At 42.3% G+C, this 13,224-nt stretch overlaps 1 protein-coding gene across 2 annotated transcripts in view; it reads left to right on the top strand.

Annotated features, from left to right (window-relative positions):
- The first annotated feature begins 4,598 nt into the window (after positions 1-4,598).
- arid2 (AT-rich interactive domain 2) overlaps positions 4,599-13,224 on the top strand; it is a 34,204-nt gene continuing 25,578 nt past the window's right edge. The window contains exons 1-4 of one of the 2 annotated variants that reach the window (XM_070992044.1): positions 4,799-4,816; positions 4,958-5,143; positions 5,266-5,359; positions 6,286-6,383. In XM_070992044.1, coding sequence (XP_070848145.1) covers positions 5,052-5,143; positions 5,266-5,359; positions 6,286-6,383 — 284 coding nt within the window. In that variant the 5' untranslated portion in view covers positions 4,799-4,816; positions 4,958-5,051. Of the gene's footprint in view, positions 5,144-5,265; positions 5,360-6,285; positions 6,384-13,224 lie in introns of both variants that reach the window. The other variant, XM_070992045.1, reaches the window with a different exon arrangement.

The following is a 13,224-nucleotide window of genomic DNA, read 5'->3' as shown; positions in this document are numbered from 1 at the left end:
TACATTGCTTTAAATGATCATTTGTGTCTGATGTGTGTTTTACAGTTAATTTGTTAAAAAACATCTTCAAAATGTACCTACTCCTTGTCCTTCATTGAAGAATCCAGAATCCATGCATATGTAAATATGTTTAATTAGAAAAGTTTAACTGCAGGACGCAAGATGTCTCCTATCAAGTCCATCCTCAGCATACATGCACTGGAGGTTTCAGGTTTCCATGCTGCATTTATTTAAGTTGTGTATTGGACCACGATTGGCTTCTGATCTTACTGGATGTCATAGACTGAGACTTAAGGCAAGAACAGAGAAACTTTCCCCTTCTGCAAATGAATGTCAGACTCTTCACTTTGCTCAGTGAAACACACATTTTTAATTATGGATCAGACCAATGAAAAGGCACATTTTTCAGGTTCTGCATGAACATATATAATGTGTTTATACACTACATCTATTCCATTACCTCTCCTCATGTATCTCTGTTCATCTATATTGTCCCTGTGAAATAAATGTACAAGTAAATACATTACATGTCATTAAAGATGAAACAATGAGTTGGATGTACAGTTGTACATCAGTGGTTAAATAATGAAGAAAGCAGAGACTGTATCCTGTCCTTCAGTGAGTCTAATAAACAACATCCCACAAATTCTTTCTAGTTTCAAAACTGCTGTGTTGAGTATTACATTACTGTTTAGGTCAATCTGACCTAACATCTTATTTAAAGAAAACACACTAAAGTACTGCAATGTGCTATTTTACTGAGCATACGGACAGATCTGAAAATGGATTAAATTAGCTGTAATGGATCAATCAGTTTATAAATGCTGTTATTTGTGGCATAGGTCCTTTGCTTGCCCTTATAAAAATAAACATTAAATGAATGGATTTCATGTGCAGCAAACTGTAAAATATGTTAATATTAAGGCACAAGTAATATCATACTGATTTAAAAATACCAACAAATACACACAACTTTTAAAATATGGTGCTAAGTGTACTGCACTGCACAACTTCCGGCTGCATTAGGATCTCTCGCCTCCACCCACAGCGCCCTCCCTGAAGCTCCCAGCATGCATCTTGTTCCAACTGTGACTGTATCCAGTTTAAAATCTCTCAACTGATCCCTGCAAGTACAATATGTTCCAAACGCAATGAGGTGAATCCGTGCCATCAGTCAGACGTGACGCGCGGCTGCCAGAAGGTGGAGCCATTTTCCACCAAATGCTTGCACATGACTTCAGAGGCAAACCTCAGGCGTGGAAGCCGCAGGGTGCAGGGAGGTGTAAGGACGTTAGAAGCAGTTAGCTTCCCACTGGGATCTTTTGTCTGGGTGCTTGGAGGCAGCTTGAGCTCACTGGCCCCATTTGCGCCATATGCCATGAGAGGCTTGCCTGTCACATCACATGAGGACCTCCGCCTGATGGCACAGGCCCTGACTGACCGCGCACATTCACAGTCACTGCACAGCATCCATCACTTCTTAAACGCAGCTCAGATGGGTGGATGCAAAGATGTAAAGGATGACACCGAGATGGCAGATTTTAAGATGATATTTCCACTCACGACTACCTTTATGGCGTTAGCTCATGATTTCATTTGATCAGTGTTAAATTAATTTAACAAACATGACCTTTCAAGGATAAGTGTATTAATGAATTCCTCTGAAAAGACATCTGACACTGACTTAGTACCTTTGGCGTCCATTATAATAATCTATGGCTATGATTACATGACAGTATGATTATTGAAATCAGGGTTTGATCTATTTGAGCATTTCAACAGGTCACATGCTAATGAATGACTGTTCCAAATTAAGGCCTTCCTAAAAAAGCAAGAAATTTCACCTGTGACTAAGAACATGCCTGAAACATCTTTGTTATATTGTACCATGCTGCTTGCAGGCAACATCATCCATCTATTACATCAATTTTACAGTCAGTCCAACCAGGAAATCCTTCCAGTATGCCAAAAAGTTTCTGCCTGGAATAAATAAATGTGAGGTTTTGCTCTGTAACTTAGGTCTCTCAAACCAAAAGGTAAATGAGATAATACAAATGTAATCCATCTATAAGTGTATCACTGCAGATGTTTCTACTTATCTACTGTTCACTGAAACATTTAAAATGGAAAGAGATCTTTATCCTCAGAATATACATGACTGCATTTTTACGCAAAACTGAATGGCTGCATGGAAATAATTTAATAATCCCCAAATGCACCTTATGAATGCTATGGGAAATGCCTTCATGCGCCAGGATAAGTAGGCCATTTTCTAGCAAAGCCTTCATGATGCAGCAGTGTTTTAATTCATTTTATTCAACCCAAAAATTTAATTGACGTCCTGCTTGGACTCATTTATAATGAAGAGGCATAACAGCGCTTTTCAGTCATGAATTACAGCTACAATAACAGAGTTGTAAAACGACGCTTTGACTTTCACTGTGTCATGACAGGACAAACAAGTACACACAAAAAGACTCATTATAAGATTTATTCAGGTTTTCTCCTTATCATTATAAGTATAAGTATTATATTTGCGCACTTGTCAGCCTGAACGCTGAACTCTCTGTGGTCCTTAGAGACAAACATGGGCTCCACCTTTAGCGTGTTATTATCCAGTACATACGCTGCACATACAGCAGCGCCATGGATACAGTCGACCAACAATTAAAAGAGCGTTTAACTGACTAGCAAGACGTTATTGTTAACAGCGTTAACAGCGTCAAACTGTAAACATATCAAGTAATGACAAATGCAAAGCGAAGGTAACTTACGCACATACGGCGGCTAACTAGCCCGCTAGCTAACTTACAACACATACAGCGGCTAAGTAGCCGGCTAGCTAACTTACAACACCGGCGTGCCTTAAACGAGTATCACAGCTACCTGAATTAGTTTGACAGGTGTCTCGTGGTGAAAACTGCTCAGCGTTTAATGTTTCTTATAGCTGAATGATGTCAACTGCAGCAGTGTGTTTGCTCTGGGAGAGTCTAAGTGAGCTGCTGGTATCTGGAGGTAATCTAGTTACCAATATTTGCAGTGTTAATGAGAGACTGGAATCTGGCACGCTAATGTAAGACGTCGGTACAGCATGCACTCCATTCACTGACAACATAGTACACTGCGTGGTTGTTATTGACTGGTAACGACACGAAACAGTAAATAAATTCGTTGTTAACGTGAGATGTCCGCGGGTAATTGGATTAACACAGACTGCTCAAAGCAGGTTCGTGGTCATTTTGCTAGGTTAGCTAACGTTGGCTAAGCTAACAAGCTAGCGCACGACCGACTCGTTAGCCCAGAATTCGGTTGACGAGTGGGGAGTCCAAACAGGCGTGAGGTGAACTCGGGTGTGCCGCAGTTTGTTTGCAAAGAAGAGCACTATTTTGAAAACCACACGCAAGGACACGCACTTTTCCGCTGTCTAGTGTCAATTCCTCAAAATGGGGTCTGCTAACGTACGTCTCCGCCATTTTGTGACAGGTTTTTCATTGAGCAAAGGGGTACGTGTAATGGTTGAATGTAACCCCATCAAGAAGATATCCGCTTGGCAGTTACAGGGAGAAGGGATCAGGAGTAATTTTCAACCATCCCGTGAGATAAAAGTCGTTTTGAAGTGGTCAGCAAGGGATAGGGGCCGCTCGCCACAAGATTCACAGGTTTCCAGCAACAAATTGCACCATGAAAAAAAACCCAGTAGTGTAGTGACCGTATATGAAGCACCAAAACATTACAACACCATAAATAGATTTAACGTATAGATCACAGTGTGTAATGAAAATATGAAAACAGGACTGTAGTATGAGCAAAAAAAAAAAAAAGCTCAGCCAACTCAAACGACATATAATGATAAACAAAAAATCAATTTGTGTCATGTTGTCGATTTTCCATCCCAGTTGCACTGTATTATTGTGATATCACAGAGGCACAAATAAGTTAGTCCAAAATCACGAATGCAAGAAAAAGAAATTTAAGAAACTGTATGTGCATAAATGATCAAATATCTTCAGATATATTCAGTGAAGGGGTGACCAGTTTGTTAAGCTTTCAGACATTAATCTGGACAAAGCACATGCCTCCCAGTCATAGTAATTACTCCTGAAGTACTGATCCGATGCGTTTTCTTAATTACTGCAAATAATTATGTCTTATGAACATGTGTGTCATTGTATCTCATTTTGTAGTTTTAATAATTGTCAATAGACTGTGATTGGTTGTAAGTGGTTGCATAGTATTTTAAAATATTGCTGTGGTACTGACGTTGATAATTCTTGCAGTTTTTTCTTTCCTAATGGAAATAACTTATCTTCACTTAACTAATATCAGAAGGGTGAGATTTCATTTCGTTCATTTGGAAGACAGTTATAAATATACTAGAAAAATAATATTTCACGAGTAAAATGCGGGGTTGCCCTCCATTACACGCCTGGTTGGGATAACAAGGGAGTTATGTTAATTAGTGTTATCCCCTCCCCCCACGGGACATTTCCAAGTACCTCCTGACCCGTTTTCCAAACAGAGACGAGTTGTCAGACGGTCCCTAAAAAAGAAAACAGTCTCTATTGTTCCAGCACCCGCTCTGCTCTGGACGATGCAGTGACGCCTTTGGCCACAGAGGGCGCTGCATGCATGGCAGGCCGGGCTCCGCGGCCTTCACATCTTTTTGTCTGAGAACTGGATCCCTCTGCCGCTCTACAGTGTGTGCGATAGCCTCGGAGCTGCGTCCGTATCACACTGTCAAACCACTCCAAACGAATACAACCGCGACCAAAAGCATTTATTCTCCACATTCTGCCATGGCGTTTCTAATCTGCCGGTAAATCGGTCGTATTTGTGACTGTTCGTTGGAACTTAGTCCGGGGTTGAATCGGGCTTGCTTTCTGTGTGCATCAGTCTTTATTAGCGAGCTGCCGCTCTTCTTGCTATCAGCTATTTCTTTAACTTTTTAAACACTCAGCTTCGCGAATGACTGAGCGCCGGCGGAGTATGGGATCCTTGGTGTCTTAAGAAGCGACTGAAGTGGGGTTTAACCGTTTTTGCATGCAAAAACAATGGCAAATTCGACGGGGAAAAATCTACTAGATCAGCGAAGGAAAGGACAGGCTTTCCTGGACGAGCTGCGGCAATTTCACCAAAGCAGAGGGTGAGATTGGGGCGTCTTTATTCCCAAGAATTGCAACTTTAAATCTTCATTGCATGCGACTGCGAGCGAGGCAAAACTGTTATTAAACATATGTGCCTTTATTTCTTGTGTTATTCCCTCAGATCGCCGTTCAAGAAGATTCCTTTCGTGGGTGGGAAAGAGCTGGATCTGAATGCTCTCTATATCAGAGTCGTCTCTTTAGGTGGATTTGCTAAGGTGAGTGGGAACTAAAAGTGGATTTTCTCCACACTCTGCTCTGTGTGGACTCCTCGGTGGACCACTCCACAACTCCGTGTGGGTAACCCGGGACAAGTGTAACCCTCTGGACAAACGTTAGTGGGTCGGTGTTGGCCTTGTGCTAGTTTGCCATGTATCTCTATGCAATGTGGTGGCTTGTGTTGTTGTGTGGTTTGAATTGAGAGTCCAACCGCTCGGAGTCAGAGTGCAGTTGGAGCGACTCAAAATTAGCGGGCACGTTTAACATCGATTATCGGCACGGAGCCCGGCCTCGGGAAACACCGCGGAGGACATAGCGTTTCGCCCGGGCTTTTACCGGTAGTTTTCACGCAGGGGAAGCTGGATTTTTTTTCTTTCTCGCCATAGCCATCTTTCTTCGGCTTCATGGCTGATCACAAAATGTAGGCCTCACAGGCCCATGTAGTGAATACAGTGAACGGCAGCGAAACCTAGTCCAAAATCAAAGGGGTCGCCGTGAGCTGAAGCGTTTGTTTTCTGATGCAGGCGGTTTGTTGGAGTTTAGCTTCGTTACGTTTGAACGCCAAAACGGAAAAGTCAAGTTAGCTTGTTAGCTGTAGTGCTAACTAGCCTCAACAGTAACGATAGTATCCTAATGGGAGTCAGGCAGTTATAACAGTTACTTACTGATGTATCAGATGGAAGTTTGTCCCGATAACAAGCTTAAGCTTGCTAATTAAACACTAAAATACTTCATGTCCTGCCAGATAATTTAATCCTTTTCAGTATGTGTTCACATTTTGAGCAGTTTGACAAAGTTATTGATTAGGGATTGTGATATTGCCTCATTGGGGGAACCTGAAACGTTAGCTAACCAGAAGGCTGCAGTCTAAACCGCTCTTTCTCTTGCCAGTATTTTATCTAACGAACTCATTTCCCCCTTTCAGGTCTCCGACAAAAACCAATGGATTGAACTTGGAGAAGAGTTTAACTTTCCCAGGAGTTGTTCCAACGCTGCATTCGCTTTAAAACAGTACTACCTTCGGTAAGTAGCATTTGCCATGCAGCTCTCTTCCTCGCAGGTAGCATGTGGGAAGTGTTTACAAATGTTAAGATGCAGTCAGCAGGATCTAGCCTCTCCACTCCCCTCTGCTCGGAAGCAGCACCAGTACAATACTGTGACAAGCCAAGCAAGGTCTGTGTGTTGTGTGCACGAGTCATGACACGGTAGATCAGTTGGCTCCTCCACATAAATCATCTGTCTCTTATATGAAAAAAGAATCATCTGGCTAAATATGTCCTCTGTATTTAGTCAGGGACATAGTTTTGGAGAACTCACTTAAGTAGCATTTGTCTGTAATGACCCTATACTATAAACTAATGATGGTTATTCCTGTCTGAAAATGATGTAGCCACAGGGTGTTTGCTTTTGCTATAGCGCTAATGATTGAGCAGCTCTGGGTGCTGGAACATGTGTTGCATTCAGCCTTAGCACAGTCAGCTGCCAGTGATGGGAGTCTGGTGTAAATGCAGCTCTCCCCAACAGCTGGCATTTGTGGTTGTTGGTGTTACTGCTTTCTCTGTGCTCCTTTTCTTCTCCCCACCACCTCATGTAACGATTGTTCCCATCACTAGCACCTGCCTGCAGGGGATTCCACCTCTGTAGTAGAAAAATGCTTGTATCTTCTCATGGATATTTTACAGGTAACTGCAGGTCACTTGGTTGAGATCTTAAGCGGCGGCTAATTATCGGTATTTTTAACTAAGTTGGCTTTTGATTCAAGCTGTGGCAAGTTGGAAGTGTAGAATTCAATTGGAGCACCAACTGTGCACAGCTGATGAGACTTGTAGCTCCTGAAAAGTTCACATCTCCATTGTTTGTCTGCAGGAGAGAGACACCTCAGGCACATGTCAGCTGGCAGTGCTTCTGAAGTCAGTTAAGGTCTTTCTGATTACCATAATGGCCACAAACCGCTATTAACCATCCTCATATTTGACCAAATACTTTATGAAGCCTTTTTTGTAAAGCAGGCAATCATGTAGTTTGCTCTAATGGTCTGCTTGGAAGCTCAGGCAGCTGACAAGACCGTTGTTAAGGCCTGTTCTTGGAGTGGAAGTAGCTGTAGCGCAAAGGTGTTGAGTTTCTGTGATCTGATTTATGTGGGAACTTTACCTCAACGGCTCAGTAAAACACTAACATTCAGAAATCTGCTTTTGTCTTTGTCTAACAGGCTTAGTTTTGAGTATGCCTGAAGTACCTGTCACAGGGAGTCAACTGCTGATCTGATTTGTTGAGTCTCTATAATACTTTTCGGAGGACACAGTTAGGCCAGCTAATGTGTGTTATCTGTCAGAGAGTGGTTTTAAAATACCAGTAGGCCGCTGCGTTGTTCTGCAAGTGACAAGACAAAGCAGAAAGTCATATGGAGCCATTAACATCATTAATGTTTTTTCTTTAACCCCTAAAAATTTCATGTGTTACTCAGGACTATCTGTAAAAGACTTTAGGAAGATGAATGAGCAGTGGAGGCCCAGCGGCTGAGTCGACCGACATGCTGGCTATCAGTCCGTGTCACGATAGTCGCTGGAGCTACTTTGTAAAGTTTATCTAAGGCAGTTCAGTGCTGTGGATGTCAGAGGCAGCAGGCAGCTAGACTTGTCTTGCCTCAACCAAGGCTGATAATAGAGAGGCTGTCTCGCCTCCCTCATGCTGCTTTTTTGCTGATGGAGCACAATAGAGAAACTAAACGTTCACCCCCCCCCACAGTTTTTCTATGCAAAAGTGGGCTTATAATGTAATCATTGCCCTCATCCAGGCAGATCAGGGGTCATAGCCAGTTACACAGTGGACATGTGCTCACTGGAGCTGCTTCAGATTCAGTGTCTCGCTCAAGGACACTTAAGCTGGGTGGATGTTTGCTAATATCAGGTGTTAATCTTGATTATCCAGTTGAATGGCCATAAGTAACCACTGGCTGCCTGGGCATTTTTTTTAAGATGTGTGTGCATTTTTAAGGCTACTGCTGAAAGCATCTGTAGATCTGCTTTCTTGGTGATGATTAGATGTCTGAAAACAAGTGTCAAGTAACATTTAAAGGGGTAGTCATTTTGCTCAGTGTTTGGTATTTGTGGCTTTTAACAAGCCTAACTTCTAGTTGAGTACTCCTGTGCTGATTCTTGGTGCTTTTTATTTTTTAGTAAATCCTAATGAGTTGGTAGGAAAGGCTTAAGGATGTACCGTGACTGCAGGAATCAAACCTGTGACGTAGTCTTATCTGTTGACCAAGTTTCCCTGTTTGAATGAATGGGATGATCATGATGTGGCTCTCTCCGGTCAGCACTTCCCACTCAGAGCAGAGTAATAAGCAGCGTTGAAGTTCAGTGCCAGCTCCTGCTGCCGTCTATTTGATATCTGAATGTCACTCAGTAATAAGTGAGCGACGCTTGCCAGAAACATTTTTCCAGCTCGTTTTCAACTTGTTGAAGCGCTGCTTTGACATCAGTCCTACCAATGGCGCTGATTTCATTTCAGCTTCACGGGAGGAAGGATTCACACTCTGGATCAAAGCGCTGGCGTCGCATCACACTGACACACTAAGGTCACGGTGGAAATGCAGCTTTGTTTTTGGCTCACTTCATTAGCAAGATTGAAGCGAAATATAAAAAAAAATGAAATCAGGTGTTGAGGTGTGAGTGAAAGAATTATTGATCAGTGAAACAAGACAGTAAGATGTTGTCAAACAGAATTACTAATATAAAGGAAAGTGTGAAATGAAATGATCAACATGGCAAAAATGTTTTGGCCCATGTTTCCACAGCCATGAAAATGTTTGAATGTTTGAAGATATGAGGAATGTTTTACAAGAACTTGTATAACACCGGAACTCTTTTCCTTTTTTCTTTACGTTTCCATAATTTGCCATACATTTATGTTCTTCATCTGTGCACTGTGTTTGAGTAGATTGGGTTAGAGTTACTCACGGCTGCTTTGAGTTTACTTGTGGCTGCACGGATTTGGATGATTCTCAGTCAGTACTATTTCACATCTCCATGGTTTTCCTCTTCCATTACTAGTTTCATATGATTTGGCAGTAGTTTGCAATAAGCTCTCAACCCTTGTGGGGCAACAGAGTCCTGATTTTTCAGTAATGCCGGCACCACACGAGAGGATAATTGGGCAGATTTTGGGTCTGATTCGCCTCTCCTAACAATTGTGGGGGTGTTCCTGATTTGAGGCTGGTCTGAACAGATAATCTGCCCAAATGATCCTGTAGTGTGAGGGCTTTACAGACATAAGGTTACTGACTGGATCGAACTTCTCTCCCGATTTCACATGCTGTTTTAATAATACATACCAAACAAGTTTGATATTTCTGATTTGAAATCCTGTGATATCGAATTGAAGAGAAACCCAAAATAGGCAATGAGAGCGAGCTGACCGGCAGTCATCACCCGATGTGTGCACTCTTAGTATCAAAATGTGATGAAATTGAGTAAATCTGTCTTTGTTTGTTTGTGGTCTCCTACTTTTAAAATCAGTTCTTTTAGTATGCACCAGGCATAAAACACCATGCACTTTGTCAAGGAGAGCGCTGTAATTTGAGAGTGAACGAAAGGTGTTTTGAAATCAGGCCTCTGGTGTTGCTACAGTCTTTGACTTCTTTTCCAAACTGCAGCACACTTAACACAGTAGCCAAGTCAGGTGATGGATACCCTGGTTCACCCTTTGTTTGCCCTCTCCACTGCATCCTCATTGGGAGGAAATCAAGGCCCAGGAGGCACTGACATCTAGGAACCGCTCATTTGATCCTCTGTGTTAGCTCGCATCTGTTATATCTGTTGTCACGAGGAGATGGATACACATGGTTGGAAAGGTTCTAAAGACCAAAATGTTTTTTTCTTCAGCCTTGTTCAACAAATTAAATGGGGAGAATGTTGCTTTTGTGATATCCTGTCATGTCCTGTGGCATTTGTTGTACAAATACAGATCAGATTTCACCTTTTGACCCATGCCACGTTATGACAAAGTTAGGCTCATTGCCACTGCTGCAAGGACAGTTTTTACTGTCCACGGTGATGATAGAAAAAGAAACTTGCTCTACTCTATACATATACTTTCTGCTGAATCAACCACCTCCAAATAATCTGTCTTTCTCAGAGCTGAAAATGCTACTTCCTGTACAGCAAATTATGCCACACTTTAACCTGTCACCGTAACTGTTTGCAATGTGGAGAAGCAGGTGCAGTCAGACTCACAGATTCACTCATCTCAGTCAATATCAGAATGTTTCACTTTTTGATATGAATCCTCTGCTAACGCCACACTAGTTGGATACGTGTTTCTCAACCGTTACTAGCGTGTGACCCTACTTTTAGGCTCCCAAATTCTCACGATCCCGACAATTAGGCCGTATTTTAGTTGTCACGAGAAATTGAGCGTGCCATACTTTTCTCTCTATTTTCCAGCCAGCTGCAAGTGGATTGTACAAATTCTGATTGAATTTGTTTGTTTTAATGAAAAAAATGTCATAATTAGATCAGTCGTAAAGATGTGTGACCTTGCCTGCATATCAAACGGTGCCATGTGGGACGCCAGAGTTGAAACGCCACCACTTGTGTGGAGAAAGCACTGGGAACCCAACAGGGGCACGCTTGATACAAAGGCATTTCTCTTATTTAATTAGATTGGATTGTGATGTAGACAAAGTCGAAATGAAAATGTTTTACAGGCATCGAAAATCATTTGGAGGCCTCTGTCTCTGTCGATGTTTAAATATCCACTCGTCTATTTATGTGCTTAAGTAGCACTTGAAGTTAATGGGGCCGGGCTGCATGGTTAATGTTGTGTGCAATGTCAAAAGTCTTGATATTCACATTACATGCGTACAGCAGTTCTCACCCGAGTTAGTCATTTAATTAAGCAGAAGACAACATGTGATATTTTCTATTTAAGGAGGAAAATAGAAAACAAAAACTTGAACTCGGCTGTACACCACAGATGCATCTTGCTACCTTTTTCTGCTTGGCGGGTGTTAATTTTCACACCTGGTTATGAGATTATTCTGGGTGCCATCATGCTTGTTGGGCGTATTCCGCTTCCTGTGTATGTCGATAGACTCTCCTGCTCATTTGAAACATCTGGACGAAGTGGCCTTTGATCTGGCCTGCATTAGCTGTGTTTGTATTCCCCCGCCTCATCCTAGCTGCTGCTCAGACTTTAGAGATGCTCAGATGACGACCGGTTATGAATAAAGACGAGGCTGCTTTGGCTAGTGTTTGTCTGTTTTCTGCCTTTTTATACAGCGTAATAAGAGACTTTTAACAAAATAAGAGCGCTAGAGCCAACTTGCTATCACAGATAACATCTGAAGGCTCTTGAGACTTTGTGTTTTTGGCCTGTAATTTGACCAGCCCTCCAGCACTGTTGGCCACCACTGATAGCCTAATCTCCTTCTCTCAGTCTCCTTGCTAACTAGCGGATGGACAGATCTGCCTTGTACTTGACAGTGGAACTTGAATCTGGTGTTACCACTTCATTAGATGATACAGTCGAAATGTTTGCTCTGCTTGCAATGGAGACCGCAGCGCTTCAGTAAAAGCGGAGTCACTTTACTTGCTCTGTACTTTTTACACATAACTATAGTGGCATTTCAAGCAAAAAGGCTATTTGATATTTATGGGAACTATTTGTCCATTCTTCGAAGATTCCACCCTACCCTCTGCATACTTCCACACACACAAAGAGAGAGAGGGAGAGAGAGAGACATTCAGTTTTGCAGTAATGGATTTTCTGGAGGGGATTGTAAACTTGGGCTCAACAAATGGCATCAGACTGCGAAAACTCATCAACAAAGCTGATGGAAAGCAAGTCTTAAGTTGTCGTCTTTGAGTTGACAGCTGTTGTTTGCTTTGCACGTCCACCATCAAACTTGCTTTGTCAGGTGACAAAGCTAGCCGTTGCTTGTTGATGTGTAAATGGGCCCTCACCTTCTGCTGTGTGCTTCGCTCTCACATCGCTGGGCATAGCTGCTTTGGACTTGTGATGTGCCGGCTTTACGTGGCAGAGTTTGCACAGAACCCTTTGCCTGTCGGAGTAGTCTTTGCATGCTTCTACTGTTTGCACAGGAGCATCAAGCCCATCTCACACCGTCGTATTAAATGCTGTCCAGCCGTTGTGTAGGAACCAGTGTCGTAGTGAGAAGAAGTCCAGGAGTGCATCTCTATCATTTTGGCCTAAGAAGAAACCCATGTGTATATGAGGACATTGTATAGGCTGAGATCTGACCCTTAAATCCACTATGAATAGCCGTAGTTAGCTAGCTTCCAGGAGTCCGGCAAAACCTGGAGTCACGACAGTCACTGGTGTTTACTACTCAAGTAGCAGCGTGCGGCACTTGACAGTTAATGTAGACAGCTATCATCTGTGTTTACTGTGTAAAATAAAGTTTTTGTACACACTGTAATAACTTAATTTTCACTGATGAAGACGTGTTACACGTGCAAAAACAAACGTTTCACATTAATTGAATAAACGTGATACAGTCGAACCTAATGCATAACAGCCGAGGCTGTAGCTTTTTCTAGAACTACATGACATGACAGTCCATGGGAGAATAGGCTTGAGTGACTGTGTATATTTTCAAGGAGATGCTGTACTTTCACTCTGAAAACCAATCATACAAAGTCCAACAAAAAGCTCAGTGTGAACCCAGGAAATGCTCCTAACCGTTGAGCTACTGTGTCATTGAGATTGACCAGGCAGATAACTCAAATGGAAATGCTTGCACTTATCAAGGTGTTGAGTTGTATGTGTGCATACATGTATTGACCGCATGGGTGAAGCAGACTTTCTGACATGGGTCACAGGAATAGCATTAGAGCACAGT

The sequence above is a fragment of the Chaetodon trifascialis genome, chromosome 22, assembly GCF_039877785.1.
Source record: "Chaetodon trifascialis isolate fChaTrf1 chromosome 22, fChaTrf1.hap1, whole genome shotgun sequence".
NCBI lineage: Eukaryota > Metazoa > Chordata > Actinopteri > Chaetodontiformes > Chaetodontidae > Chaetodon > Chaetodon trifascialis.
Note: the sequence above shows the minus strand (reverse complement) of the source record. Positions and strands in the feature narration are given on the sequence as shown.